At 70.4% G+C, this 24,810-nt stretch overlaps 1 protein-coding gene across 5 annotated transcripts; it reads left to right on the top strand.

Annotated features, from left to right (window-relative positions):
• The first annotated feature begins 3,080 nt into the window (after window positions 1-3,080).
• Window positions 3,081-24,675, top strand: GAL3ST1 (galactose-3-O-sulfotransferase 1). 5 transcript variants are annotated; one of them, XM_075897905.2, is made up of 3 exons: window positions 3,081-3,164; window positions 19,540-19,673; window positions 22,189-24,675. In XM_075897905.2, exons 1-3 carry the CDS (start codon window positions 3,150-3,152, stop codon window positions 23,336-23,338), a joined length of 1,299 nt encoding a protein of 432 aa, XP_075754020.1. In that variant the 5' UTR covers window positions 3,081-3,149; the 3' UTR covers window positions 23,339-24,675. The 5 variants fall into 5 exon arrangements, with proteins under 5 accessions (XP_075754020.1, XP_075754017.2, XP_075754021.1 ...); XM_075897902.2 differs by lacking the exon at window positions 3,081-3,164 and adding an exon at window positions 7,784-8,424; XM_075897906.2 differs by lacking the exon at window positions 3,081-3,164 and adding an exon at window positions 8,418-8,549.
• The last annotated feature ends 135 nt before the right edge of the window (window positions 24,676-24,810 follow it).

Genomic DNA, 24,810 nt, shown 5'->3' with positions numbered 1-24,810 from the left:
GCATGGGGTTGAGCATTGGGCAGAGCCCGGCCTGTGGACATACTAATCAGCGAGGCCCTGTGGGACTATGGCACTCGATGGGCCAAGGACACACCTAAAGCAGGAGGGCGGACACCTAAGGGCTGCCAGCAGGGATAGGTGGCTGGCCAGGTGACCTGCTGCAGCCAAGAAGAGACCAGGAAGGAGGGATAAATAGGCCATATGGTCAACTCCATCTTGGTTCTCAGCTCAGCACTTCATCCCAGAGGCAGCATTGCAGGGATCGAAGAGCCGGAAAGACCTGGGAACCCATCCTGATGCTAGGATGTGCAACAAGAACTTTTAAGCCAGCAGCTGTAACATCTCTGCTAGAGCCTGCATCGAGGACTGGGAGATTCGGTGCATGTAACGTACTATCCTTTAACAGCCTCACTCTCATGCTTTTCTTTAGTGTAATAATTAACCTTTAGTTGTTAGATTCTAAAGGATTGGCCCAGCGTGATTTGTGGGTAAGGTCCAGAGGGTAAATTGACCAGGGATCTGTGGCTGGTTTCTTGGAACCGGACAGGACTTGTTCGGGGTAGGTGGGATTGGGTGCTAGGACCCCCCACCTGTGTATGAGGCCCGGGGCCATCTGGGGCACGGATATTGCTGGGGTGTCGGAGGGGTTTTGCTCGTGAGGCTTCAGGCAGGCAGCTGAAGCGTTCTGTGGGACTGGTTTGTGGCTGGTTTGGAGAGGTCACCAGTCTGGGGGCTGTAAGGAGCCCCAGATTTGAGCAATTTGCCCTGAGCGGACGCCCTCAGCTGTGCCCAGACCCGGCCTGGTCCGTCACAGGGGCAGAAGGAAGACGCACTGCGGCCAGGACGGGGACGGGGGGGCAGAAGGGAGACACGCCGTGGGCAGGACGGGGGGTGCGTGGGGACGGCGCCGGCCTGGCTAAAGCTGGCCCGGGTGCATTGTACGCCAGCTGAACAGCGTCACCCCTTGCCAGGGTCGGGCCTGGGCCCAGCCGTGCCGAGCGGATGTTACTCAGCCCAAAGAAATCCAATAGCTCTGATCCAGGCATGGCGTGGGGAACGCCTGCACCTAGGAACACCCCGCTCCCACCCAGCAGGCCCTGGTGTGTGGGCGGGGGAACGGCCGCCCGGGGACAGGCACGGCACGGAGCGTCTGCACCTAGGAACACCCCGCTCCCACCCAGCAGGCCCTGGTGTGTGGGCGGGGGAACGGCCGCCCGGGGACAGGCACGGCACGGAGCGTCTGCACCTAGGAACACCCCGCTCCCACCCAGCAGGCCCTGGTGTGTGGGCGGGGGAACGGCCGCCCGGGGACAGGCACGGCACAGAGCGTCTGCACCTAGGAACACCCCGCTCCCACCCAGCAGGCCGTGGTGTGTGGGCGGGGGAACGGCCGCCCGGGGACAGGCACGGCACGGAGCGTCTGCACCTAGGAACACCCCGCTCCCACCCAGCAGGCCCTGGTGTGTGGGCGGGGGAACGGCCGCCCGGGGACAGGCACGGCACGGAGCGTCTGCACCTAGGAACACCCCGCTCCCACCCAGCAGGCCCTGGTGTGTGGGCGGGGGAACGGCCGCCCGGGGACAGGCACGGCACGGAGCGTCTGCACCTAGGAACACCCCGCTCCCACCCAGCAGGCCCTGGTGTGTGGGCCGGCGCAGGATCTGTCCCGCAGGGCTCAGTCCAGGATGCTGCCCGAGAGAGCCCACTTCCAAAGGCCTGGGCGGGCTGGGAATGCCATGGAGGACTGGGTGAGCGCCCCGCTGGGCCGACACACTGGCACAAGCAGGCCGTGTGCGGTGGGGGGCAGGGCAGTCGGCGGCCCACGTACACGCCGGGGAAGGGTGTCTGGGCAGGACTGCAGCAGAAGATCTAGGGGTCAAACCAAACCTGCGCTAACACTGTCAGGGGCTGCCGAAAAGTGACCCCGAGTCTGCGCTCCAGGAGCAGGAATGTTATAGCCAGACGGCAAAAGGCGCTTCGGGTGCATTAAGAGGAGCATTGCCAGCAGATCCAGAGGTGTCATTATTCCCCTTTATCCAGCTCTGGTGAGGCCACATCTGGAGTACTGTGTCCAGTTCTGGGCCCCCCGCTACAGAAGGGATGTGGACGCATTGGAGAGGGGCCAGCGGAGGGCGACCAAAATGATTAGGGGGCTGGAGCACATGACCTAGAGGAGAGACTGAGGGATTTGGGTTTGTTCAGTCTGCAGAAGAGAAGAGCGAGGGGGGATTTGAGAGCAGCCTTCAACTTCCTGAAGGGAGGTTCCAAAGAGGATGGAGAGAGGCTGTTCTCAGTAGTGGCAGATGGCAGAACAAGGAGCAATGGGCTCAAGTTACAGTGGGGGGGTCTAGGTTGGAGATTAGCAAAAAATCTTTCCCTAGGCGGGTGGGAAGCGCTGGGAGGGGGTGGGATCTCCCTAGGGAGGGTGGAATCTCCATCCCTGGAGGTGTCAAGTCCTGGCTGGACCAAGCCCTGGCTGGGTTGACTGAGTCGGGGCTGGTCCTGCCTTGGGCGGGGGGCTGGACTCGATTCCTGTGGTCTCGGCCCGCCCTGGGATTCTGTGATCTTGGGGGGGTGATGCTGATGGACTCGGCGTGTGGGAAGGGGCTCAGGGTTGGGCAAGGGGGCTTGCAGGGAGAGCACTCACAGTGGGGCAGAGGGGCGGGGAGCAGCGGTGAAGACTCTGGCTGTGGCATCTGGGATGGGGCTGAGGTGCGGGGCCTTTGCAGGCGCCCTGCGGTCCTCTCATTGCCACAGCCCCAGGCCAGGTGCCGGACCCCTTTCTGCTGGCCTGGCAGCTCCGGGGAGGCTGGGGAAAGGCGCCTCTTTCGCGGCGTGGCCAGTGCTAATCGATCCTGCCCAGCTGAGTTGTTTGCTCCTGACCCCAGCTCATGGGTGGCTCGCGCCCGGCAGCATGCGGGTTGAGTTACGGCTCTACCCCAGCTACGGTGGCTGTGCCAGAGGGCGTGCTTATCTAGGCCCCTGGTCCCGTGGGGTGGGGCCCTGGTTTACCGCCGCACGGGCTGCCTTTTTGCTCTGCTTTCAAGGGGTCGGCCCATCCCGCTGTTGGCTTGGATTGTTAAAGGCCTGTTCTTGCTTTCCAGTTTCCTCTGCCAGGCAGGGCTGCGGGTGGTGGCGTGGCCAGATCGATGCCAGCCGTCAGGGTAAGTCCTTCCTCCCCGAGCGGGCGCTGCGTGAAGCAAAGCGCCTTTGGTTGGTTCGAAACCCGCTGCCTGCTCATTTCATTGGGCGCCCCTCGTTCGGATGTCATGGGAGCACGTGTACTTCTCCCTATTCACTTTGCCCACACCTCTCGGGATTGTCCAGAGCCTGTCCTATGCCCCTCGCTCTCCTCTCTTCCAAGTCCCCGTCCTTCTCATCGCTCTTCCGACGGGCCCCGTTCCAAACCCCCTCATTTTGGTTGTCCTTCTCTGAACCTTTCCAATGCCAAGAGATGCTGGACGCGGCATTCAAGACGTGGCCGCAGCGGCAATAGGATGTGTTCTGTCTTATTCGCTACCCCTTTTGTACCTTGCTTTCTGACGGGCGCTGCAGCGAGGGGATGTTTTCAGGGAGTGATCCTGTGTCTCGCTCTGGCGCGGCACCAGCCAGACTAGCCCCACCGTTTTGGGTCGCCGCCGTGGCTCTGGTGTCCGTGGCGGAGCGTGGCGCCCGGAACCGAGGAACCGCAGCATGCCCTGCGGGCCAGTGAGCCTCTCGCTGCGCTGTCAGAGCCGCCAGCCGCCAGTGCACATGAGCTGGGCTGCCTTGACCGTTCGGTTACCCCCTCCTGTGCCGGGCGCCCGGCAGCTCCCCCGCCGCAGGCCCCTCCAGCCTTCTGGCCCTCCCCAGACCGAGCTCCGCACACAGCTCCCTGCAGCGCCCCGGCCTGGCCCAGCTCCGTCTCCAGCGGGAGGGGCGGAAGAGCCCTCCCGGCCTGACGAGCCGGCTCTGGAATTCGCCCCATTCCACAGCTGGTCGGGGAGGTGGGCGGGAGACTGGGTGCCATGGAGACCTGGGCCCTTTCGGGTGGGAGGAGCAGCAGAGCCCCAGAGCCAGGGGGCTGGGTGCCGGAGAGCTGCAGGGCCGTGGATGGGCAGAGGCGCCGTTCGGCTCGGGGCGCCGGCTAGGCCGTGCAACGCGCTTCCGAGGAGGCAGCAGACCTGCCCGCCTGGAGAGCCCGTGCTCCTGACCCACGCGGGGCTCGGGCCCTGCTGCGAGGGACGACTTCCCTTCCACGCGGCTCTCTGCGCCGAGACAGCCGCGGCCCCTACTCTTCTCCGGGCCTCTGGCTGGCGTGGCCCTGGCACAGCAAGGCCCGCGGGCAAAGCCCTTTGGAAGCAGCGGTCCGGCTGGCAGGCGGGGGGACGGGGGCAGGCCGGCGAAGGCCCCGCTCTGCAATGCGCCCCCGATGGGAGCAGGTGCCGCCTGCGGAAAGAGCCGCCCGCAGCCTCCCGCGGCAGCTCCGGTAACACTGCCTGCCGGGCACAAAGCAGCCGGCAGACGCCTCCGTCCCCGGGGCGGCCAGCACCAGGCCGGCTTGTTCCCCCTAACAAACTGCGTCTTCATGCCCCGGCCCTGCGCCGCGGCCCTGGCCGGGCGCCAGGCCTGCGAGGGGCCGTGGGAACCAGAGGCGGGCGTCTTGCGGAGCACAAGGGCCCCCGCCCGGCGAGCAGTGCCAGTGGGGGTGGGCGGGCGCCAGGCCTGCGAGGGGCCGTGGGAACCAGAGGCGGGCGTCTTGCGGAGCACAAGGGCCCCCGCCCGGCGAGCAGTGCCAGTGGGGGTGGGCGGGCGCCAGGCCTGCGAGGGGCTGTGGGAACCAGAGGGGGGATTCTTCCGGAGCACAAGGGCCCCCGCCCGGCGAGCAGTGCCAGTGGGGGTGGGCGGGCGCCAGGCCTGCGAGGGGCCATGGGAACCAGAGGCGGGCGTCTTGCGGAGCACAAGGGCCCCCGCCCGGCGAGCAGTGCCAGTGGGGGTGGGCGGGCGCCAGGCCTGCGAGGGGCCGTGGGAACCAGAGGCGGGCGTCTTCCGGAGCACAAGGGCCCCCGCCTGGCGAGCAGTGCCAGTGGGGGTGGGCGGGCGCCAGGCCTGCGAGGGGCCGTGGGAACCAGAGGCGGGCGTCTTCCGGAGCACAAGGGCCCCCGCCCGGCGAGCAGTGCCAGTGGGGGTGGGTGGGCGCCAGGCCTGCGAGGGGCCGTGGGAACCAGAGGCGGGCGTCTTCCGGAGCACAAGGGCCCCCGCCCGGCGAGCAGTGCCAGTGGGGGTGGGCGGGCGCCAGGCCTGCGAGGGGCCGTGGGAACCAGAGGCGGGCGTCTTGCGGAGCACAAGGGCCCCCGCCCGGCGAGCAGTGCCAGTGGGGGTGGGCGGGCGCCAGGCCTGCGAGGGGCCGTGGGAACCAGAGGCGGGCGTCTTGCGGAGCACAAGGGCCCCCGCCCGGCGAGCAGTGCCAGTGGGGGTGGGCGGGCGCCAGGCCTGCGAGGGGCCGTGGGAACCAGAGGCGGGCGTCTTGCGGAGCACAAGGGCCCCCGCCCGGCGAGCAGTGCCAGTGGGGGTGGGCGGGCGCCAGGCCTGCGAGGGGCCGTGGGAACCAGAGGCGGGCGTCTTGCGGAGCACAAGGGCCCCCGCCCGGCGAGCAGTGCCAGTGGGGGTGGGCGGGCGCCAGGCCTGCGAGGGGCTGTGGGAACCAGAGGGGGGATTCTTCCGGAGCACAAGGGCCCCCGCCCGGCGAGCAGTGCCAGTGGGGGTGGGCGGGCGCCAGGCCTGCGAGGGGCCGTGGGAACCAGAGGCGGGCGTCTTCCGGAGCACAAGGGCCCCCGCCCGGCGAGCAGTGCCAGTGGGGGTGGGCGGGCGCCAGGCCTGCGAGGGGCCGTGGGAACCAGAGGCGGGCGTCTTCCGGAGCACAAGGGCCCCCGCCCGGCGAGCAGTGCCAGTGGGGGTGGGCGGGCGCCAGGCCTGCGAGGGGCCGTGGGAACCAGAGGCGGGCGTCTTCCGGAGCACAAGGGCCCCCGCCCGGCGAGCAGTGCCAGTGGGGGTGGGTGGGCGCCAGGCCTGCGAGGGGCTGTGGGAACCAGAGGCAGGCGTCTTCCGGAGCACAAGGGCCCCCGCCCGGCGAGCAGTGCCAGTGGGGGTGGGCGGGCGCCAGGCGTGCGAGGGGCCGTGGGAACCAGAGGCAGGCGTCTTCCGGAGCACAAGGGCCCCCGCCCGGCGAGCAGTGCCAGTGGGGGTGGGCGGGCGCCAGGCCTGTGAGGGGCCGTGGGAACCAGAGGCGGGCGTCTTCCGGAGCACAAGGGCCCCCGCCCGGCGAGCAGTGCCAGTGGGGGTGGGCGGGCGCCAGGCCTGCGAGGGGCCGTGGGAACCAGAGGCGGGCGTCTTCCGGAGCACAAGGGCCCCCGCCCGGCGAGCAGTGCCAGTGGGGGTGGGCGGGCGCCAGGCCTGCGAGGGGCCGTGGGAACCAGAGGCGGGCGTCTTCCGGAGCACAAGGGCCCCCGCCCGGCGAGCAGTGCCAGTGGGGGTGGGCGGGCGCCAGGCCTGCGAGGGGCCGTGGGAACCAGAGGCGGGCGTCTTCCGGAGCACAAGGGCCCCCGCCCGGCGAGCAGTGCCAGTGGGGGTGGGCGGGCGCCAGGCGTGCGAGGGGCCGTGGGAACCAGAGGCGGGCGTCTTCCGGAGCACAAGGGCCCCCGCCCGGCGAGCAGTGCCAGTGGGGGTGGGCGGGCGCCAGGCCTGCGAGGGGCTGTGGGAACCAGAGGGGGGATTCTTCCGGAGCACAAGGGCCCCCGCCCGGCGAGCAGTGCCAGTGGGGGTGGGCGGGCGCCAGGCCTGCGAGGGGCTGTGGGAACCAGAGGCGGGCGTCTTCCGGAGCCAAGGGCCCCCGCCCGGCGAGCAGTGCCAGTGGGGGTGGGCGGGCGCAGCGCCCCTTCCGGGCGGCACAGACTGACCTCCACTGTAGCGCCTAGAAAGGGGCTTCTGTGCGGGGGCTGCGAGACGCCCCGAGCTCGTGGCCCTCCCAGGCTGCGTGAGCCCTCCGGAGCCGCGGCCTCGCCCGCCGGCTCCCTGCCCCCAGGCTGCGCAGGAGCTGAGCCCGAGGGAGGCGCCAGAGTTGCTGCTCGGACACTAGGCCAGCCCTGCATGGGCAGCCCTAGGCTCTGCCCTGCTGCCTGGCGCCTGGCGGGACCAGCTCTGGCAATGGGGTAAAGATCGCTCCTCTCCCACCACCTGCCCAGCCCAGAGCGCCAACGGCCCCTCGGCTGTGCCCAGCCAGTCGGGACATCTGGGGCCTCCCGGCTCCAGCAGCGCAGCTCAGCTGCCAGGCCCGCGCCCCCATGCCACGCCCAGCAGCCTGCCCTGGGCCTGCGCGCATCAGCCCAGCCCCTGCCGAGCAGAGTCCAGCTCTCCCCGGACCAGGGCTGCTGCCGGAGACGCCTCTCCCTCCGCAAGCACAGCGTCCCCCGACAGCCCGGCCCTGGGTGCGGGAGGCAGAATGACCTGTGGAACTCCTCGCCTCGTGAGAGAGGAGACCAGAGGGCAGGACTCTGCACAAAACATCTCTTCAGCAGAGCAGCTCTCCGCACTCAGGCGTTGCCTGGCTGCCCACCAAGAGGCACAATGGGCAGCCGTGCACCGCGAGGGCCTGGTCCCCTGCCACCCGTCTGGCCGGGAGGACAGTAGCGGCGGCAAGGCCGCCCGTAGCCAGCCCTGCCCACTGACGCCTGGGAAAGCCGAACCCTGCAGAGAGGGCAGCAGAGTTTGTGTGATTGTCATTGGACTTTACTGACTTGGCAGGGACCCGGCGGCTCGCTGGTGACGGCGTAAAGTCAATAGATAAACAGGCCGGGGTGGGGCCCGGAGGAAGGCGCCCGGAGAGGCTGGTGCAGAAGGGGGTGGCCGAGTGCCAGCAGCGGGGGTCCGGCGCAGCGCTGGCGCCCACGGAGAGTCCCCCTGACGCAACGGGCTTCCCGCCGGCGGGATGAGCTAAGGCCGTTCCCGGCTGGTGGGTCTGGCCCTGTCGCACCAGCTGAGGGACCTCCGCCAGGCTGGGAGCCCCGCCCTGGCCGGCAGGGGAGCCAGGAACCCAAGCCTGCTAGCCGCCGGGCAGCCCGCCCCGAGCCCCGTGCTGGCCAGAGCTGCCAGGCCTGGCGGTGCCCGGGGAAGGAGGCCGGGCCGGACACAATGGCCCTGTTGAGGGGCAGACAGAAGGCCCCTTGTTCCGGCCTGGAGGGCCGGCTGTGAATGGGTTCTCTGTGCGCGCCGGGTAGTGGGAGGGGAGCCGGAGCCAGGCAGCCGCGCCCGCAGGCTCCCTCCCGGAGAGGGAGACGGCCCCGCCCCGCCGCACACCTGAGGCAGGCTGGGCTCCCGGGTACGGCCGGCACCGGCGGAGAGAGGCTGCCGAGCGGGCGGCATGGCCAGGCAGCGAGGGCGGGCGGCCCGGTGAGAGCTGGCGCCAGGACAGCCCATGTCGGAGCCCCATCCCCGGCCCCTCGCGCGCCGGCGGGTCCCACCCGGCCCCCCATGCACAGGGCAGTGCGCAGCCAGCCGCTGAGGCCAAACCAGAGGTGACGTTCCCGGGGGAGAGTGTGTGTGAGAGTGAGTCAGCGGGCACGCAGTGTGTGTGTGAGCGGGACAAGAGAGTGTGTGTGTGTGTGTGTGTGTGTGTGTGTGTGTGCGGGACAAGAGACCAAGCAGGCAGGGGCTGTGTGTGTGTGTGTGTGTGTGTGTGTGTGTGTGTGTGTGTGTGAGCGGGACAAGAGACCAAGCAGGCAGGGGCTGTGTGTGTGTGTGTGTGTGTGAGCGGGACAAGAGACCAAGCAGGCAGGGGCTGTGTGTGTGTGTGTGTGTGTGAGCGGGACAAGAGACCAAGCAGGCAGGGGCTGTGTGTGTGTGTGTGTGTGTGTGTGTGTGTGTGTGTGTGTGTGTGAGAGCGGGACAAGAGAGTGTGTGTGTGTGTGTGCGGGACAAGAGACCAAGCAGGCAGGGGCTGTGTGTGTGTGTGTGTGTGTGAGCGGGACAAGAGACCAAGCAGGCAGGGGCTGTGTGTGTGTGTGTGTGTGTGTGTGTGTGTGTGAGCGGGACAAGAGAGTGTGTGTGTGTGTGTGCGGGACAAGAGACCAAGCAGGCAGGGGCTGTGTGTGTGTGTGTGTGTGTGTGTGTGTGTGTGTGTGTGTGTGTGAGCGGGACAAGAGACCAAGCAGGCAGGGGCTGTGTGTGTGTGTGTGTGTGTGAGCGGGACAAGAGACCAAGCAGGCAGGGGCAGTGTGTGTGTGTGTGTGTGTGTGTGTGTGTGTGTGTGTGTGTGAGCGGGACAAGAGACCAAGCAGGCAGGGGCTGTGTGTGTGTGTGTGTGTGTGAGCGGGACAAGAGACCAAGCAGGCAGGGGCTGTGTGTGTGTGTGTGTGTGTGAGCGGGACAAGAGACCAAGCAGGCAGGGGCTGTGTGTGTGTGTGTGTGTGTGTGTGTGTGAGCGGGACAAGAGACCAAGCAGGCAGGGGCTGTGTGTGTGTGTGTGTGTGTGTGTGTGTGTGTGTGTGTGAGCGGGACAAGAGACCAAGCAGGCAGGGGCTGTGTGTGTGTGTGTGTGTGTGTGTGTGTGTGTGTGTGTGTGTGTGTGTGTGTGTGAGAGCGGGACAAGAGACCAAGCAGGCAGGGGCTGTGTGTGTGTGTGTGTGTGTGTGTGTGTGTGTGTGTGTGAGCAGGACAAGAGACCAAGCAGGCAGGGGCTGTGTGTGTGTGTGTGTGTGTGTGTGTGTGTGTGTGTGTGTGTGTGTGTGTGCGGGACAAGAGACCAAGCAGGCAGGGGCTGTGTGTGTGTGTGTGTGTGTGTGTGTGTGTGTGTGTGTGTGTGAGCGGGACAAGAGACCAAGCAAGCAGGGGCTGTGTGTGTGTGTGTGTGTGTGTGACAAGAGACCAAGCAGGCAGGGGCTGTGTGTGTGTGCGGGACAAGAGACCAAGCAGGCAGGGGCAGTGTGTGTGTGTGTGTGTGTGTGTGTGTGTGTGTGTGTGTGTGTGAGCAGGACAAGAGACCAAGCAGGCAGGGGCTCTGTGTGTGTGTGTGTGTGTGTGTGTGTGTGTGTGTGTGAGAGCGGGACAAGAGACCAAGCAAGCAGGGTGTGTGTGTGTGTGTGTGTGTGTGTGTGTGTGTGTGTGTGTGTGTGTGAGAGCGGGACAAGAGACCAAGCAGGCAGGGGCTGTGTGTGTGTGTGTGTGTGTGTGAGCGGGACAAGAGACCAAGCAGGCAGGGGCTGTGTGCAGTGGGGGGGTGAGCGCGAGCGAGCAGGCAGGGGCTGTGCGCAGTGGGGGGGTGAGCGCGAGTGAGCAGGCAGGGGCTGTGCACAGTGGGGGGGTGAGCACAAGCGAGCAGGCAGGGGCTGTGTGTGTATGAGGGAGGCTGGCTGAGGCTGTGTGCGGGAGGATGCTTGGGGCTGTGTGCGGGTGTATGGGAGGATGTGGGGCCTGTGTGCGGGTGTGCGGGAGGATGCAGGGGCTGTGTGCAAGAGGATGCATGAGGCTGTGTGTGGGTGTATGGGAGGATGTGGGGCCTGTGTGCGGGTGTGCGGGAGGATGCGGGGGCTGTGTGCAAGAGGATGCATGAGGCTGTGTGCGGGTGTGTGGGAGGATGTGGGGCCTGTGTGTGGGTGTGCGGGAGGATGCGGGGGCTGTGTGCAAGAGGATGCATGAGGCTGTGTGCGGGTGTGTGGGAGGATGTGGGGGCTGTGTGCGGTTGTGCAGGAGGATGTGGGGCCTGTGTGCAGGTGTGCGGGAGGATGCGTAGGGCTGTGTGTGGTTGTGCAGGAGAATGCATGATGCAGTGTGCAGGTGTGACGGCGCGTTGGGGGTCCCCGTCTCCTGCACCCCGAAATGGCACAAACAGACTGCACCAGCCAGTGGAATTGAGGGTGGTTTATTGCTCCTCCAGCCCAGCGCAGCACAGACGTAATCTGGTTACAGGAACTGGGGCTAAGAGGTCTCAATGCCCCCCCCCCTTGAGATAGGGGAGTCCCAGCCCCCTCCCCAGCTCCTTCTTCTCTGCCTTCCATCCAGCAACTCACTAACCCTCTTCCAGCCCTGCCCCCCAGCCAGGGCAGCATCCACCTTCCTTTGTTCCTCTCCATGGGGGGTGTCTGGCCACTGGTTCAACAAGTTTGGCATTACCTCTGCCTAGTGAGGTTTTCCCTGCTGGGTCTTGCTCCAGACAGCAGGGGTCACCACAGCCCAGCAAGTACCCCCACTACGTCACAGCGGGTGTGCAGGAGGATGCGTGGGGCCTGTGTGCGGTTGTGCGGGAGGATGCGGGGGCTGTGTGCGGGTGTGCGGGAGGATGCGGGAGCTGTGTGCGGGTGTGCGGGAAGATGCGGGGGCTGTGTGCGGTTATGTGGGAGGATGCGGGGGCTGTGTGCGGGTGTGCAGGAGGATGCGGGGGGGGCTTTGTGCAGGTGTGCGGGAGGATGCGGGGGCTGTGTGCGGGTGTGCGGGAGGATGCGGGGGCTGTGTGCGGGTGGATACAGCGGGGTGCATGCGGCAGGGGCGGGGTGTCCGTGCAAGCCACGCGTGTCTCCGGCCGAGGGGGTAGCCGGGCCGTGGGGCAGGCGGCCGGGGCCGTGGTCTCCGTGGGGCCCGCCGTGGCGCTCTCCTTCAGAAGGTGACCTACCTGTGGTAACCCTGGCAATGCCCGGCCCCGTCGTCCTTCAAGGGGCGCCACGGCCCAGGCCGGCTCCCTGCGGGGTTGCATTAACGATTAATCCGCGCAAGGCCCAGGCCCACCCCGGCGGGTGCGCGCCCTCCCAGGCCTGCAGGCGTCTGAGCCTCCCAGCGGCCAGGCCCGGGAGCAGGGGATGACCTGACGCTTCCCCGGGATCCCCCTGCCCGTGGGAACAGGCGGGGATTAGAGACGCCTCTCGCAGAGCCAGGGGGAGCCGGGTCGCTCTGTACCTGCCAAAGCAGCCAGGCGTCCGGCAGCACCTTAGCAGCCGCCGTGGGGCGAGCCCCCTTCATCGGTCGCAGCGGCGCGGAGATCGCAGGGGCCGGGGCCCAGCGACAACGTACAGCAGGAAAAGGAAAGGACGGATCCAGCCTAGGGCCGGCGCTAAGGAGGCTAACCCAGCCGGGGCCGGAGGCCGATGGGAAGATGTGAATAGCAAGAGAGGGAGAGTGGCCTTGGCAGCGCGTTAACCGGTTTCAATCGTTATCCAGGCCTAAGCTGCCTGGCTGGAGCTTGCCGTAGCGCGCTGGTTCCCTCGCTCATCGGGTTTGGACGTTCATCTGGAGGAGGACGGCTACGTCAAAGCCATTACGGCCTGCGCGGGGAGGTTCAATGTCTGCCCCAGGTCTGTGGAGTCGCCAGGCCGGAGGTCTGACGTGTGTCCCTGTGGCAGAGATGGCCGGGCGTGGCCATGGCGGAGGCGTTGCTGGCAGAGAGGGCGGAAGAGCGTGTGCAGGTGGCCGAGGCGCTGGCGTGGTGGGGGCAGTGATGGCGCTGTCCCAGGGTTTGCGGCAGGCAGGTCCCTGTTGGTGCGCGTGGGCGGCGAGGGGCTGTGTGTAGGCGAGGACTGGCCCGTGAGCGGGAGGGACCGAGTTCCAGGACAGGCTGTGGATTCAGTGATGCGCTGGAGGGGTTGTGGGGGTCTGTGATTTTCCTCGTCGGGCCTGTCCCGAAGCAGGGGACGCCTGGTTCCTCGCTTGGCTCTGTCGCTCTGGTTCCTCCCTTCCCCGGGGGGGCATGAACGTTTCAAGAGCTCTCCGTACCGATCCCGTCGGCGTGCCCGGACAGCACAGCGCAAAGAACCGACGGGCACATCAACACCCCGCTGTGCCGGAAACCTACTGACCACTCTTCCTAGCTACGCACCTCCAGCTTCCAGCCAGCACACAGCACATGCTGCACCGCCTACAGCCGGCCCCGACGATACAGCCTCCTTCCTCCTGTCGTTGTGCTGCTGCCTGTGCACCCTGCCTCTGTGATTCCCACACCGCTGCACCCGAGGAAGCCACAAACGCTCAGGCCCTACTCGATCTAAGCTCCCCCGGACTCCTCGTTCTTGCGGAGCCGGGCACCGGCTGCAGGAGGCAGCTGCTGGGTTCACTGCCCGGGTCTGTCCCTGGCCCTGCTGAATAAGGAAGGTAGATGCTTAAAGCCTGGCCCTCCGCAGTGATAATGATGATTAATAATTAACCCTAATGAGCTAGCTCTGACATAGCACTTCCCAGTGACCCGGTCCCAGAGCGCGGGGCTGTCCCTGCACCATGTTAGCGGGAGGGAAGGAGGTGAGCCGGGGCTGGCCATGCAGGCCTGGCTTCGCTCGCGCCCCCCTGTCCAGCCCTTCTGGCTCCCGGGAGCTCTCCAGATGAAAGTGAAAGCAGCGCGGCCCCTCGCACGGCTCAGCACGGCTGCACTGCTCAGCTGCTGGCTGCAGAGCATCGGCCAGGCGTCTGGAGCTGGAGAGTGTTTGGGACGAGCCCGGCCCCGTGGGGAATCCATGCGTACGAATGAGCAAGGCTCTGGAGTCGTGCAGGCACCTCCAGGCTCACTCGCTTGGTGGGTCGCAGCGCGCTGAGGCACCGTCAGTCTGGCTAGCCCAGTGCGCTCCTGTGCCCCTCGGTCGGGGAGATCCCTTTGTCTCACCACTCGCCCCATGTGTATCTGCACCTCCCCAGCTCCCGTTGGCCATGGATCGCCGTTCCCAGCCAATGGGAGCAGCAGGAAGCGGCACAGACCCAGCCACCGCTTCCCGCAGCTCCCGTTGGCCATGGATCGCCGTTCCCAGCCAATGGGAGCAGCAGGAAGCGGCACAGACCCAGCCACCGCTTCCCGCAGCTCCCGTTGGCCATGGATCGCCGTTCCCAGCCAATGGGAGCAGCAGGAAGCGGCACAGACCCAGCCACCGCTTCCCGCAGCTCCCGTTGGCCATGGATCGCCGTTCCCAGCCAATGGGAGCAGCAGGAAGCGGCACAGACCCAGCCACCGCTTCCCGCAGCTCCGGTTGGCCATGGATCGCCGTTCCCAGCCAATGGGAGCAGCAGGAAGCGGCACAGACCCAGCCACCGCTTCCCGCAGCTCCTATTGGCCATGAACAGGGATCCGCGGCCAATGGGCGCTTCGATGGCCAGGCCCTGGGGAGCTGCAGCTCCGTATAGCAGTGGGGCTCACCCTGGCGGACCGGCTCTGGTTCGGCTCGAGGGGCACACACTCGCCGGCCTGACCCCGATACATTGGGGCAGCGCCGTGCCGTGCCGCTGCCGCTACGGTGCACCTGCTCCCGGGGCGGGTTCCTGTCTATCAGGAGGTAGAAGAACGGGGGCTTGGTGTCTACTCCAGCCCCCGCACTGAAGGCAGCACAAAGTTTTATTAGACTCGAGGTCCCCGCACTGGGGGGCACACCGCCCCACGGAGGGGGAAGGGAGTGCCACCCAGCTCTGCTTCTGGCCTGCTCCAGCTGCCAGCCCCGCCTCTGGGGCCCTGCCCCCCTTCCCCCCATGATTTCAGCCCCCACATTTTGCTGACTTAACTAGCCGGACGGGATGTTTGTCCTAATTCCAGCCTCCACCTCCCGGGCGGTCCACCTGCTCCAGCTCCGGCTCCGCCACGCTCCTCCAGGGGGCGGGGGGCTGGCTCTGCCCGACATCGGGCTGCGGCGTTGGGTGTCCTGTTACCAGCCGCAGCCGGCGGCTCCGTTTACAGGCCCCATGCATTATTCAGCTGGCCTCTCTCCTGCCTCCCCTCTGACAGGCGCCTTGCAAAGGGCTTGCGGGATCCGGCACGCGCAGCGTTCCCTCTGTTGTTTCCATCCCCGTGCGGAATAAAGCCTAGGCGCACCGAGGCACGTGTGAACGCGCACCGCCGTAGGAACCGGAAAACCTTTGCTCACCAGCGCTGCGGCAGCTGAATCGCTCCGGCTTCCAGGGCACGCTGGGCACGGGCCCTTTTTGCTTCTTGGCCCGGAAGCGGCTTCGGGCGTTTGAGTGGCTGATGTCTCTGTGACGTTTTTATCCTCGAAATCGCAGCAAAAGCCGCTCGGCTCGTGGCTGGCTTCCCCCGGGGCTGCGAGCGGAAGGGGCAGTTCCCTCCCGCCGGGGCGCTAGGCGAGGGGTTCAGAGAGTGCCGGCACACATGGACACGGCTGCCCCTCCGCCACTGTGAAAGGGGCACACCCCCAGATGGAGGGCTGAGAGCTCACGGGCTGCGATCTCCATCGTCGGGCTCCGGGGCACTGCTCGGGAGGGCCCCGGTTCCAGGTCTGCGTGCCGGGCTCAGTCGTGCGAGCAGCGTCCCCTCCCTGGGCAGCCAGTCTCCTTGTGTGACCCAGAGGACAGCAATGCTGCATTGCAGCTCTCACACCCTCCCCGCCGCTCGCTGGGACCCAGAGAACCGTCCCGGGTCCCGGGCAGGCAGCGGCTGGCAGGTGCAGTATCCCGGCGGGGGGAGCAGGAGGGCTGCAGACCCTGGGCGGAGGAGGGGCAGAGTGCTGACCCCACCCCTGCGTGTCAGTGAACCGGGCCGGAGAGCGGCAGGGGCTGTCCCCGGGCCCCAAGGCAAGCCCCTTCCCTGGAGAGCAGGACAAAGCGCCATGGATTTCCCTGCGGCTGCCTCCTGGGTGCACGTCCCCGGGGAGCGGACGTGCCCTGCCCCAGCCATGCAGACTCCCAGCACCCCGGCCTGCGTGGCTGGCATGCACACGGGGCCCTGGCGACTGCTCCGAGGGGCTCGCGCACACCCAGAGAGCCAGGGTCCCGGCCAGGCCTAGCCCCGGTGGGAGGGCATGTGGGCCAGGCGCTCTCGTGGGGCCGGGCCGTGCACACACAAGGCCAGAGCAGGTGCCCACGGCGAACCGGGGCAGGTCTGAGCTGGGTGAGAAGAGGAACGTCCGTTTCAGCTGGCCGAGGGTTCCCGGGGCAGCCAGCCCGAATCCCTTTGCGCCAGGGGTCGGGTCGGACACAGGCCTGGCTGGGCCCTTCCTGGGGGCGGTTCGGGAGCCGCCGGGGCGAGAAGGTCGGTGGTTCGGAGCCAGGCTGGCGACGCAAGGAGCAATGCTGGGAAAGCCCTGGGGGCACGGAGAACCTGGAAATGATTGACCGAGCCGTGGGAGCGGGGGCAGGACTGCTCGTCCCGATTCGCACAGCGCCCGAGGGGCCCGGTCTGCAGCCAGCCCAGCAGAGCCCCCGAGGGAGGGAGGGAGGGGATCGCCCCGGGGCCAGGGGCTCCGCGGCCCGGCCACGCTCAGAGGGATGGGCTGGCCTAGGGGGCTCGGCCCTTGCGTCAGGGCGCGGGCTGTGCGGGGCGGGGCGGGCCGGAGACAGCGTGGAGTCCTAGAGCCGGCAGGGGCTGCGAGGGCAGCGAGTCCGGTCCCCTGCCCTGCGGCAGGGCCCGGCCCCTGGAGAGCGACCCGACAGGCGTCTGTCCGGCCTGCCCGCCCTCCCCGGCGCCCGCCCCCTAACGCCCTGTGCCCTCCCCGGCGCCCGCCCCCTAACGCCCTGTGCCCTCCCCGGCGCCTCCCCCTAACGCCCTGTGCCCTCCCCGGCGCCCGCCCCCTAACGCCCTGTGCCCTCCCCGGAGCCTCCCCCTAACGCCCTGTGCCCTCCCCGGCGCCCGCCCCCTAACGCCCTGTGCACTCCCCGGCGCCCGCCCCCTAACGCCCTGTGCCCTCCCCGGCGCCCGCCCCCTAACGCCCTGTGCCCTCCCCGGCGCCTCCCCCTAACGCCCTGTGCCCTCCCCGGCGCCCGCCCCCTAACGCCCTGTGCCCTCCCCGGCGCCCGCCCCCTAACGCCCTGTGCCCTCCCCGGCGCCTCCCCCTAACGCCCTGTGCCCTCCCCGGCGCCTCCCCCTAACGCCCTGTGCCCTCCCCGGCGCCTCCCCCTAACGCCCTGTGCCCTCCCCGGAGCCTCCCCCTAACGCCCTGTGCCCTCCCCGGAGCCTCCCCCTAACGCCCTGTGCCCTCCCCGGCGCCCGCCCCCTAACGCCCTGTGCCCTCCCCGGCGCCCGCCCCCTAACGCCCTGTGCCCTCCCCGGCGCCTCCCCCTAACGCCCTGTGCCCTCCCCGGCGCCTCCCCCTAACGCCCTGTGCCCTCCCCGGCGCCCGCCCCCTAACGCCCTGTGCCCTCCCCGGCGCCTCCCCCTAACGCCCTGTGCCCTCCCCGGAGCCTCCCCCTAACGCCCTGTGCCCTCCCCGGCGCCCGCCCCCTAACGCCCTGTGCCCTCCCCGGCGCCGCCCCCTAACGCCCTGTGCCCTCCCCGGCGCCTCCCCCTAACGCCCTGTGCCCTCCCCGGCGCCCGCCCCCTAACGCCCTGTGCCCTCCCCGGCGCCCGCCCCCTAACTCCCTGTGCCCTCCCCGGCGCCTCCCCCTAACGCCCTGTGCCCTCCCCGGCGCCTCCCCCTAACGCCCTGTGCCCTCCCCGGCGCCTCCCCCTAACGCCCTGTGCCCTCCCCGGAGCCTCCCCCTAACGCCCTGTGCCCTCCCCGGCGCCCGCCCCCTAACGCCCTGTGCCCTCCCCGGCGCCCGCCCCCTAACGCCCTGTGCCCTCCCCGGCGCCTCCCCCTAACGCCCTGTGCCCTCCCCGGCGCCCGCCCCCTAACGCCCTGTGCCCTCCCCGGCGCCCCCCCCTAACGCCCTGTGCCCTCCCCGGCGCCCGCCCCCTAACGCCCTGTGCCCTCCCCGGCGCCTCCCCCTAACGCCCTGTGCCCTCCCCGGCGCCCGCCCCCTAACGCCCTGTGCACTCCCCGGCGCCCGCCCCCTAACGCCCTGTGCCCTCCCCGGCGCCCGCCCCCTAACGCCCTGTGCCCTCCCCGGCGCCCCCCCCTAACGCCCTGTGCCCTCCCCGGCGCCTCCCCCTAACGCCCTGTGCCCTCCCCGGCGCCTCCCCCTAACGCCCTGTGCCCTCCCCGGCGCCTCCCCCTAACGCCCTGTGCCCTCCCCGGCGCCTCCCCCTAACGCCCTGTGCCCTCCCCGGCGCCTCCCCCTAACGCCCTGTGCCCTCCCCGGCGCCTCCCCCTAACGCCCTGTGCCCTCCCCGGCGCCTCCCCCTAACGCCCTGTGCCCTCCCCGGAGCCTCCCCCTAACGCCCTGTGCCCTCCCCGGAGCCTCCCCCTAACGCCCTGTGCACTCCCCGGCGCCCGCCCCCTAACGCCCTGTGCCCTCCCCGGCGCCCGCCCCCTAACGCCCTGTGCCCTCCCCGGCGCCCCCCCCTAACGCCCTGTGCCCTCCCCGGCGCCTCCCCCTAACGCCCTGTGCCCTCCCCGGCGCCTCCCCCTAACGCCCTGTGCCCTCCCCGGCGCCTCCCCCTAACGCCCTGTGCCCTCCCCGGCGCCTCCCCCTAACGCCCTGTGCCCTCCCCGGCGCCTCCCCCTAACGCCCTGTGCCCTCCCCGGCGCCTCCCCCTAACGCCCTGTGCCCTCCCCGGCGCCTCCCCCTAACGCCCTGTGCCCTCCCCGGCGCCTCCCCCTAACGCCCTGTGCCCTCCCCGGCGCCTCCCCCCTAACGCCCTGTGCCCTCCCCGGCGCCTCCCCCTAACGCCCTGTGCCCTCCCCGGCGCCTCCCCCTAACGCCCTGTGCCCTCCCCGGCGCCTCCCCCTAACGCCCTGTGCCCTCCCCGGCGCCTCCCCCCTAACGCCCTGTGCCCTCCCCGGCGCCTCCCCCTAACGCCCTGTGCCCTCCCCGGCGCCTCCCCCTAACGCCCTGTGCCCTCCCCGGCGCCTCCCCCTAACGCCCTGTGCCCTCCCCGGCGCCTCCCCCTAACGCCCTGTGCCCTCCCCGGCGCCTCCCCCTAACGCCCTGTGCCCTCCCCGGCGCCTCCCCCTAACGCCCTGTGCCCTCCCCGGCGCCTCCCCCTAACGCCCTGTGCCCTCCCCGGCGCCTCCCCCTAACGCCCTGTGCCCTCCCCGGCGCCTCCCCCTAACGCCCTGTGCCCTCCCCGGCGCCTCCCCCTAACGCCCTGTGCCCTCCCCGGCGCCTCCCCCTAACGCCCTGTGCCCTCCCCGGCGCCTCCCCCTAACGCCCTGTGCCCTCCCCGGCGCCCCCCCCTAACGCCCTGTGCCCTCCCCGGCGCCTCCCCCTAACGCCCTGTGCCCTCCCCGGCGCCTCCCCCTAACGCCCTGTGCCCTCCCCGGCGCCTCCCCCTAACGCCCTGTGCCCTCCCCGGCGCCGCCCCCTAACGCCCTGTGCCCTCCCCGGCGCCCGCCCCCTAACGCCCTGTGCCCTCCCCGGCGCCTCCCCCTAACGCCCTGTGCCCTCCCCGGAGCCTCCCCCTAACGCCCTGTGCCCTCCCCGGCGCCCGCCCCCTAACGCCCTGTGCCCTCCCCGGCGCCCGCCCCCTAACGCCCTGTGCCCTCCCCGGCGCCTCCCCCTAACGCCCTGTGCCCTCCCCGGAGCCTCCCCCTAACGCCCTGTGCCCTCCCCGGCGCCTCCCCCTAACGCCCTGTGCCCTCCCCGGCGCCTCCCCCTAACGCCCTGTGCCCTCCCCGGCGCCTCCCCCCTAACGCCCTGTGCCCTCCCCGGCGCCTCCCCCCTAACGCCCTGTGCCCTCCCCGGCGCCCGCCCCCTAACGCCCTGTGCCCTCCGCAGGTGCCCGTCATGCCGCCGACGCAGAGGCCCTGCAGGTCCGTGGGCAAGGGGCTGGCGCTGGGCACGGTGCTGACCAGCCTCATGCTGCTGCTGTATTCGTACGTCGGGGCGCCCCCGCACGCCGGCACCAGGCAGTGAGTGACCCCCGCGGCCCCTCCGCCCCCCCGCCTGCCACAGGGCCTGCCCCCCCCCGCGGCCCCTCGGCCCCCCCCCCCTGCCACAGGGCCTGCCCCCCCCGCGGCCCCTCGGCCCCCCCCGCCTGCCACAGGGCCTGCCCCCCCCGCGGCCCCTCGGCCCCCCCCCCGCCACAGGGCCTGCCCCCCCCGCGGCCCCTCGGCCCCCCCCCGCCTGCCACAGGGCCTGCCCCCCCCGCGGCCCCCTCGGCCCCCCCCCGCCTGCCACAGGGCCTGCCCCCCCCGCGGCCCCTCGGCCCCCCCCCGCCTGCCACAGGGCCTGCCCCCCCCCGCAGCCCCTGGCCCCCCCCGCCTGCCACAGGGCCTGCCCCCCGCGGCCCCTCCTGGCCCCCCCTGCCCCCTGCCACAGGGCCTGCCCCCACCGCGGCCCCTCGGCCCCCCCCCCGCCTGCCACAGGGCCTGCCCCCCCCGGCCCCCCGGCCCCCCCGCCTGCCACAGGGCCTGCCCCCACCGCGGCCCCTCGGCCCCCCCCCGCCTGCCACAGGGCCTGCCCCCCCGCGGCCCCTGGCCCCCCCGCCTGCCACAGGGCCTGCCCCCCCCGCGCCCCTCGGCCCCCCGCCTGCCACAGGGCCTGCCCCCCCGCGGCCCCTGGCCCCCCCGCCTGCCACAGGGCCTGCCCCCCCGCGGCCCCTCGGCCCCCCGCCTGCCACAGGGCCTGCCCCCCGGCGGCCCCTGGCCCCCCGCCTGCCACAGGGCCTGCCCCCCCCGCAGCCCCTCGGCCCACCCCGCCTGCCACAGGGCCTGCCCCCCCCCAGCCCTGGCCCCCCGCCTGCCACAGGGCCTGCCCCCCCGCGGCCCCTCGGCCCCCCCCAGCCTGCCGGCACAGGGCCGCCCCCCCCGCGGCCCCTCGGCCCCCCCCCCGCCTGCCACAGGGCCTGCCCCCCCCCGCAGCCCCTCGGCCCCCCCGCCTGCCACAGGGCCGCCCCCCCGCGGCCCCTCGGCCCCCCCCCGCCTGCCACAGGGCCTGCCCCCCCCCCAGCCCCTCGGCCCCCCCCCGCCTGCCACAGGGCCGCCCCCCCCGCGGCCCCTCGGCCCCCCCCCGCCTGCCACAGGGCCTGCCCCCCGCGGCCCCCCGGGCCCCCCCGCCTGCCACAGGCCTGCCCCCCCCCGGAAAACCCTCGGCCCCCCCCCACCTGCCACAGGGCCTGCCCCCCGGACAGCCTGCCTGCCGCCCCCAACCTGGCATGGGGGAGTCCCCTCCCACAGGACCCACCCCCTCCTGGATAGACCTCCAGCGCTGCCGGAAGGGGTCTGTGGACGGGCCTGGCCCCCCAGCACTGCCGGAAGGGGTCTGTGGACAGGCCCGGCCCCCCAGCGCTGCCGGAAGGGTCTGTGGACAGGCCTGGCCCCCCAGCACTGCCGGAAGGGGTCTGTGAACAGGCCCGGCCCCCCAGTGCTGCCGGAAGGGGTCTGTGGACAGGCCCGGCCCCCCAGCGCTGCTGGAAGGGTCTGTGGACAGGCCCGGCCCCCCAGCACTGCCGGAAGGGGTCTGTGAACAGGCCCGGCCCCCCAGTGCTGCCGGAAGGGGTCTGTGGACAGGCCTGGCCCCCCAGCACTGCCGGAAGGGGTCTGTGGACAGGCCTGGCCCCCCAGTGCTGCCGGAAGGGGTCTGTGGACAGGCCTGGCCCCCCAGCACTGCCGGAAGGGGTCTGTGGACAGGCCCGGCCCCCCAGCGCTGCCGGAAGGGTCTGTGGACAGGCCTGGCCCCCCAGCACTGCCGGAAGGGGTCTGTGAACAGGCCCGGCCCCCCAGCACTGCCGGAAGGGGTCTGTGGACAGGCCTGGCCCCCCAGCGCTGCCGGAAGGGTCTGTGGACAGGCCTGGCCCCCCAGCACTGCCGGAAGGGTCTGTGGACAGGCCTGGCCCCCCAGCACTGCCGGAAGGGGTCTGTGGACAGGCCCGGCCCCCCAGCGCTGCCGGAAGGGGTCTGTGGACAGGCCCGGCCCCCCAGCGCAGCCGGAAGGGTCTGTGGACAGGCCTGGCTCCCCAGCGCAGCTGGAAGGGTCTGTGGACAGGCCTGGCCCCCCAGCGCAGCCGGAAGGGTCTGTGGACAGGCCTGGCTCCCCAGCGCAGCTGGAAGGGTCTGTGGACAGGCCTGGCCCCCCAGCGCTGCCGGAAGGGGTCTGTGAACAGGCCTGGCCCCCCAGCGCTGCCGGAAGGGGTCTGTGGACAGGCCCGGCCCCCCAGTGCTGCCGGAAGGGGTCTGTGGACAGGCCTGGCCCCCCAGCACTGCCGGAAGGGGTCTGTGGACAGGCCTGGCCCCCCAGCACTGCCGGAAGGGGTCTGTGGACAGGCCTGGCCCCCCAGCGCTGCCGGAAGGGGTCTGTGGACAGGCCTGGCCCCCCAGTGCTGCCGGAAGGGGTCTGTGGACAGGCCTGGCCCCCCAGCGCTGCCGGAAGGGTCTGTGGACAGGCCTGGCCAGCCCCCCGACGTGCGTGTTCTTTCCTTTCCTGCAGGATTCCCGTGCCGTACTCCTGCTCCTCCTCCCCTGCCCGGTCCAGGGCGCCCGTGGCGGCTAACCGGTCGCTCGGGGCCCCGGGGCCGGCCTGCCTGCCCAAGCTGGACATCATGTTCCTGAAGACCCACAAGACGGCCAGCAGCACCGTGCTCAACATCCTGTTCCGCTTCGGCGAGAAGCACCGGCTGAAGTTCGCCTTCCCGCGCGGGCGCAACGACTTCTACTACCCCTCCTTCTTCCAGCGCAGCCAGGTGCGGGGCTACCGGCCCGGCGCCTGCTTCAACGTCATCTGCAACCACATGCGCTTGCGGTACGAGGAGGTGCGCCCGCTGCTGCCGGCCGGCGCCGCCTTCGTGACGGTGCTGCGCGACCCCGCCTACCTCTTCGAGTCCTCCTTCCACTACTTCGGGCGCGTGGTGCCGCTCACCTGGGCGCTGCCGGGCGAGGACAAGCTGGCGGAGTTCCTGCGCGCCCCCGGGCACTACTACGACCCCGGCGGCTTCAACGCCCACTACCTGCGGAACCTGCTCTCCTTCGACCTGGGCTACGACAGCGGCCTGAGCCCTGCCAGCCCCGCGGCCGAGCAGGCCCTGCAGGACATCGGGCGGCGCTTCCACCTGGTCATGCTGCTGGAGCACTTCGACGAGTCGCTGGTGCTGCTGCGGGACCTGCTGTGCTGGGAGCTCGAGGACATCCTGTACTTCAAGCTCAACGCCCGCAAGGACTCCACCGTGTCCCGGCTGACGGGCGAGCTCTACGACCAGGCCACCGCCTGGAACCGGCTGGACGCCCGGCTCTACCGCCACTTCAACGCCAGCTTCTGGCGCAAGGTGGAGGCCTACGGGCGGGCGCGCATGGCCCGGGACGTGGCCGAGCTGCGGCGGGAGAACGAGCGCATGCGGAGCATCTGCATCGACGGGGGGCGCCCCGTGGACGCCAGCGCCATCCAGGAGCCCTCCATGCAGCCCTGGCAGCCGCTGGGCCAGAAGTCCATCGTGGGCTACAACCTGAAGAAGAGGATCAGCAAGAAGCACCGCAAGCTGTGCCGCAAGATGCTGACGCCCGAGCTGCAGTACATGAGCGACCTGGGCGCCGACCTGTGGCTCACCAAACTCTGGAGCCGCGTGCGGGACTTCCTGCAGTGGTAGCATGGGGCGGCCCTCCCGGCTCCCCCCGCCCCGCCCCGCCTCTCTCCGCCTCCGGGTGCGGAGCTGGCGCCGGCGCCGCGGGGGGAGCCCGGCTCCCGCGCCCCCCGGGGACAGGAGGGAAGAGCCCCGGAGACCTGCAGGCGGAGACGCGCTGGGCTCCCTCTCGTCCCACCTCGCACCCCAGCGCCCCTCTCGGGGGCTCCCCTGGGCTCCGCCGCCCCCGCTCCATCCTCAGGCCCCGCGGGTGTCTAGCATGGCCCCTGGCCCAGCTGAGGGCAGGAGGCGGGACACTGCCCCCAGCCCCGGGCTTTCCCCAATTGTCTGGGCCTTGCTTTCCCAGGGGTTCGCTTGCTTCTGGAGGGGGTAGCTTCCCCTCCGGGCAATAGCAGCGTAGCTGGGGGCTGGGGTGCGGACACACGCGGTGTCTGTGTGCGCCCCAGCCCCCCCCCGGGAACAGCCGGCCCGCCTGTAAGACAGCGAGTCTCCAGTCTGCTAGTTGGGCTCTGCGTGCCTGTTGCACTCCGTGTGTGAATGTCGCCCGTGTGTGTGTTGAGCTGCACAAGTGACACCAGACAACACTGTCAACCCCAGAGCCAGCCGTTTGCACTGATTGTCCGGCCTCGCGGCTGTCCGTTCCCCCGCGGCCGTATGCCGTCCGGGTGTGTCTCCGTGCCGGCGTGGGGGTCTCCGGCCGGCACTGCCTCAGACCGGTCCATATCGGGGGCCAGCGTGTCCCCTTCATCACACTGCTTCTCCCAGAGCCATCCTGCGTGGCTGTCCCCGGCTCCTCGTTCGGCCGCTGCGGCTGTCTCCACTAATCGCACTGCCTCGGGGGGGGTCGCTGGCCACGGTCAGCTCCCAGGCCCACGGCTGCAGTCGCCCTGTGTCTCACTCCCCGACGCCAGCCTGGCCTCCGTGCTCCCGTTGGGCCATGGCCGACTGGTCCCCAGCGGGGCACAGCCTGTTCCTCTCCTGCCCCAGTTCGAGGATCCCCTGAGCGGTGGATCTGGTGAGAACCGGGGCAGCGTGTTCCCTGTTCTGTGCTGGGCGGGGGGGAGTCCTGCGGGCAGCGTCAGGGACGGGAAAAGCCACAGCCCGCCCTGAAGGCACCGCACCGGTGGGATCAGGGATCCTCCTGCACAGCCCACGCGTAGCCCCAGACCTTGCGGGCCGGCTGCTCCCTTCCTCTGCCGGCCGCAGCCCCGGGGGTCCCCTCGCTCTTCCCCGGCCCCGGGGCGCTGACGGTCTGCTCGGCCCGGCAAGCCAAGGAGAAGGGGCGTTGTGGATATTTGTACTGTACGTGTGGCAGGTTTGAATACATGAACTGTTCCGCTGTTCTCGTGAGGCCTGTGTCTTCTGCCCCAGTAGCTGTGCAGACGCTGACCCTCTGGGTGCAGCAGCGACGCTCCCCCGAATCGGGTCCACCCATGTGCGGAATAATTTTGCGGTGCGCACCGAGGCCTGTGTGAATG

This window comes from Pelodiscus sinensis, chromosome Z (genome assembly GCF_052426305.1).
Source record: "Pelodiscus sinensis isolate ZL-2025 chromosome Z, ASM5242630v1, whole genome shotgun sequence".
Taxonomy (NCBI): Eukaryota; Metazoa; Chordata; order Testudines; family Trionychidae; genus Pelodiscus; species Pelodiscus sinensis.
This window is presented reverse-complemented; position numbering and strand designations above follow the sequence as displayed.

What these genes read in the sequence shown, in the direction of transcription:
- GAL3ST1 (XM_075897902.2), top strand. Translation starts at nt 8,227, where the DNA reads ATGGGTTCTCTGTGCGCGCCGGGTAGTGGGAGGGGAGCCGGAGCCAGG. An exon ending in CAGCGAGGGCGGGCGGCCCG is followed by an intron (nt 8,425 to 19,539) that starts GTGAGAGCTGGC and finishes TGCCCTCCGCAG; the next exon opens with GTGCCCGTCATGCCGCCGAC. An exon ending in CCGCACGCCGGCACCAGGCA is followed by an intron (nt 19,674 to 22,188) that starts GTGAGTGACCCC and finishes CCTTTCCTGCAG; the next exon opens with GATTCCCGTGCCGTACTCCT.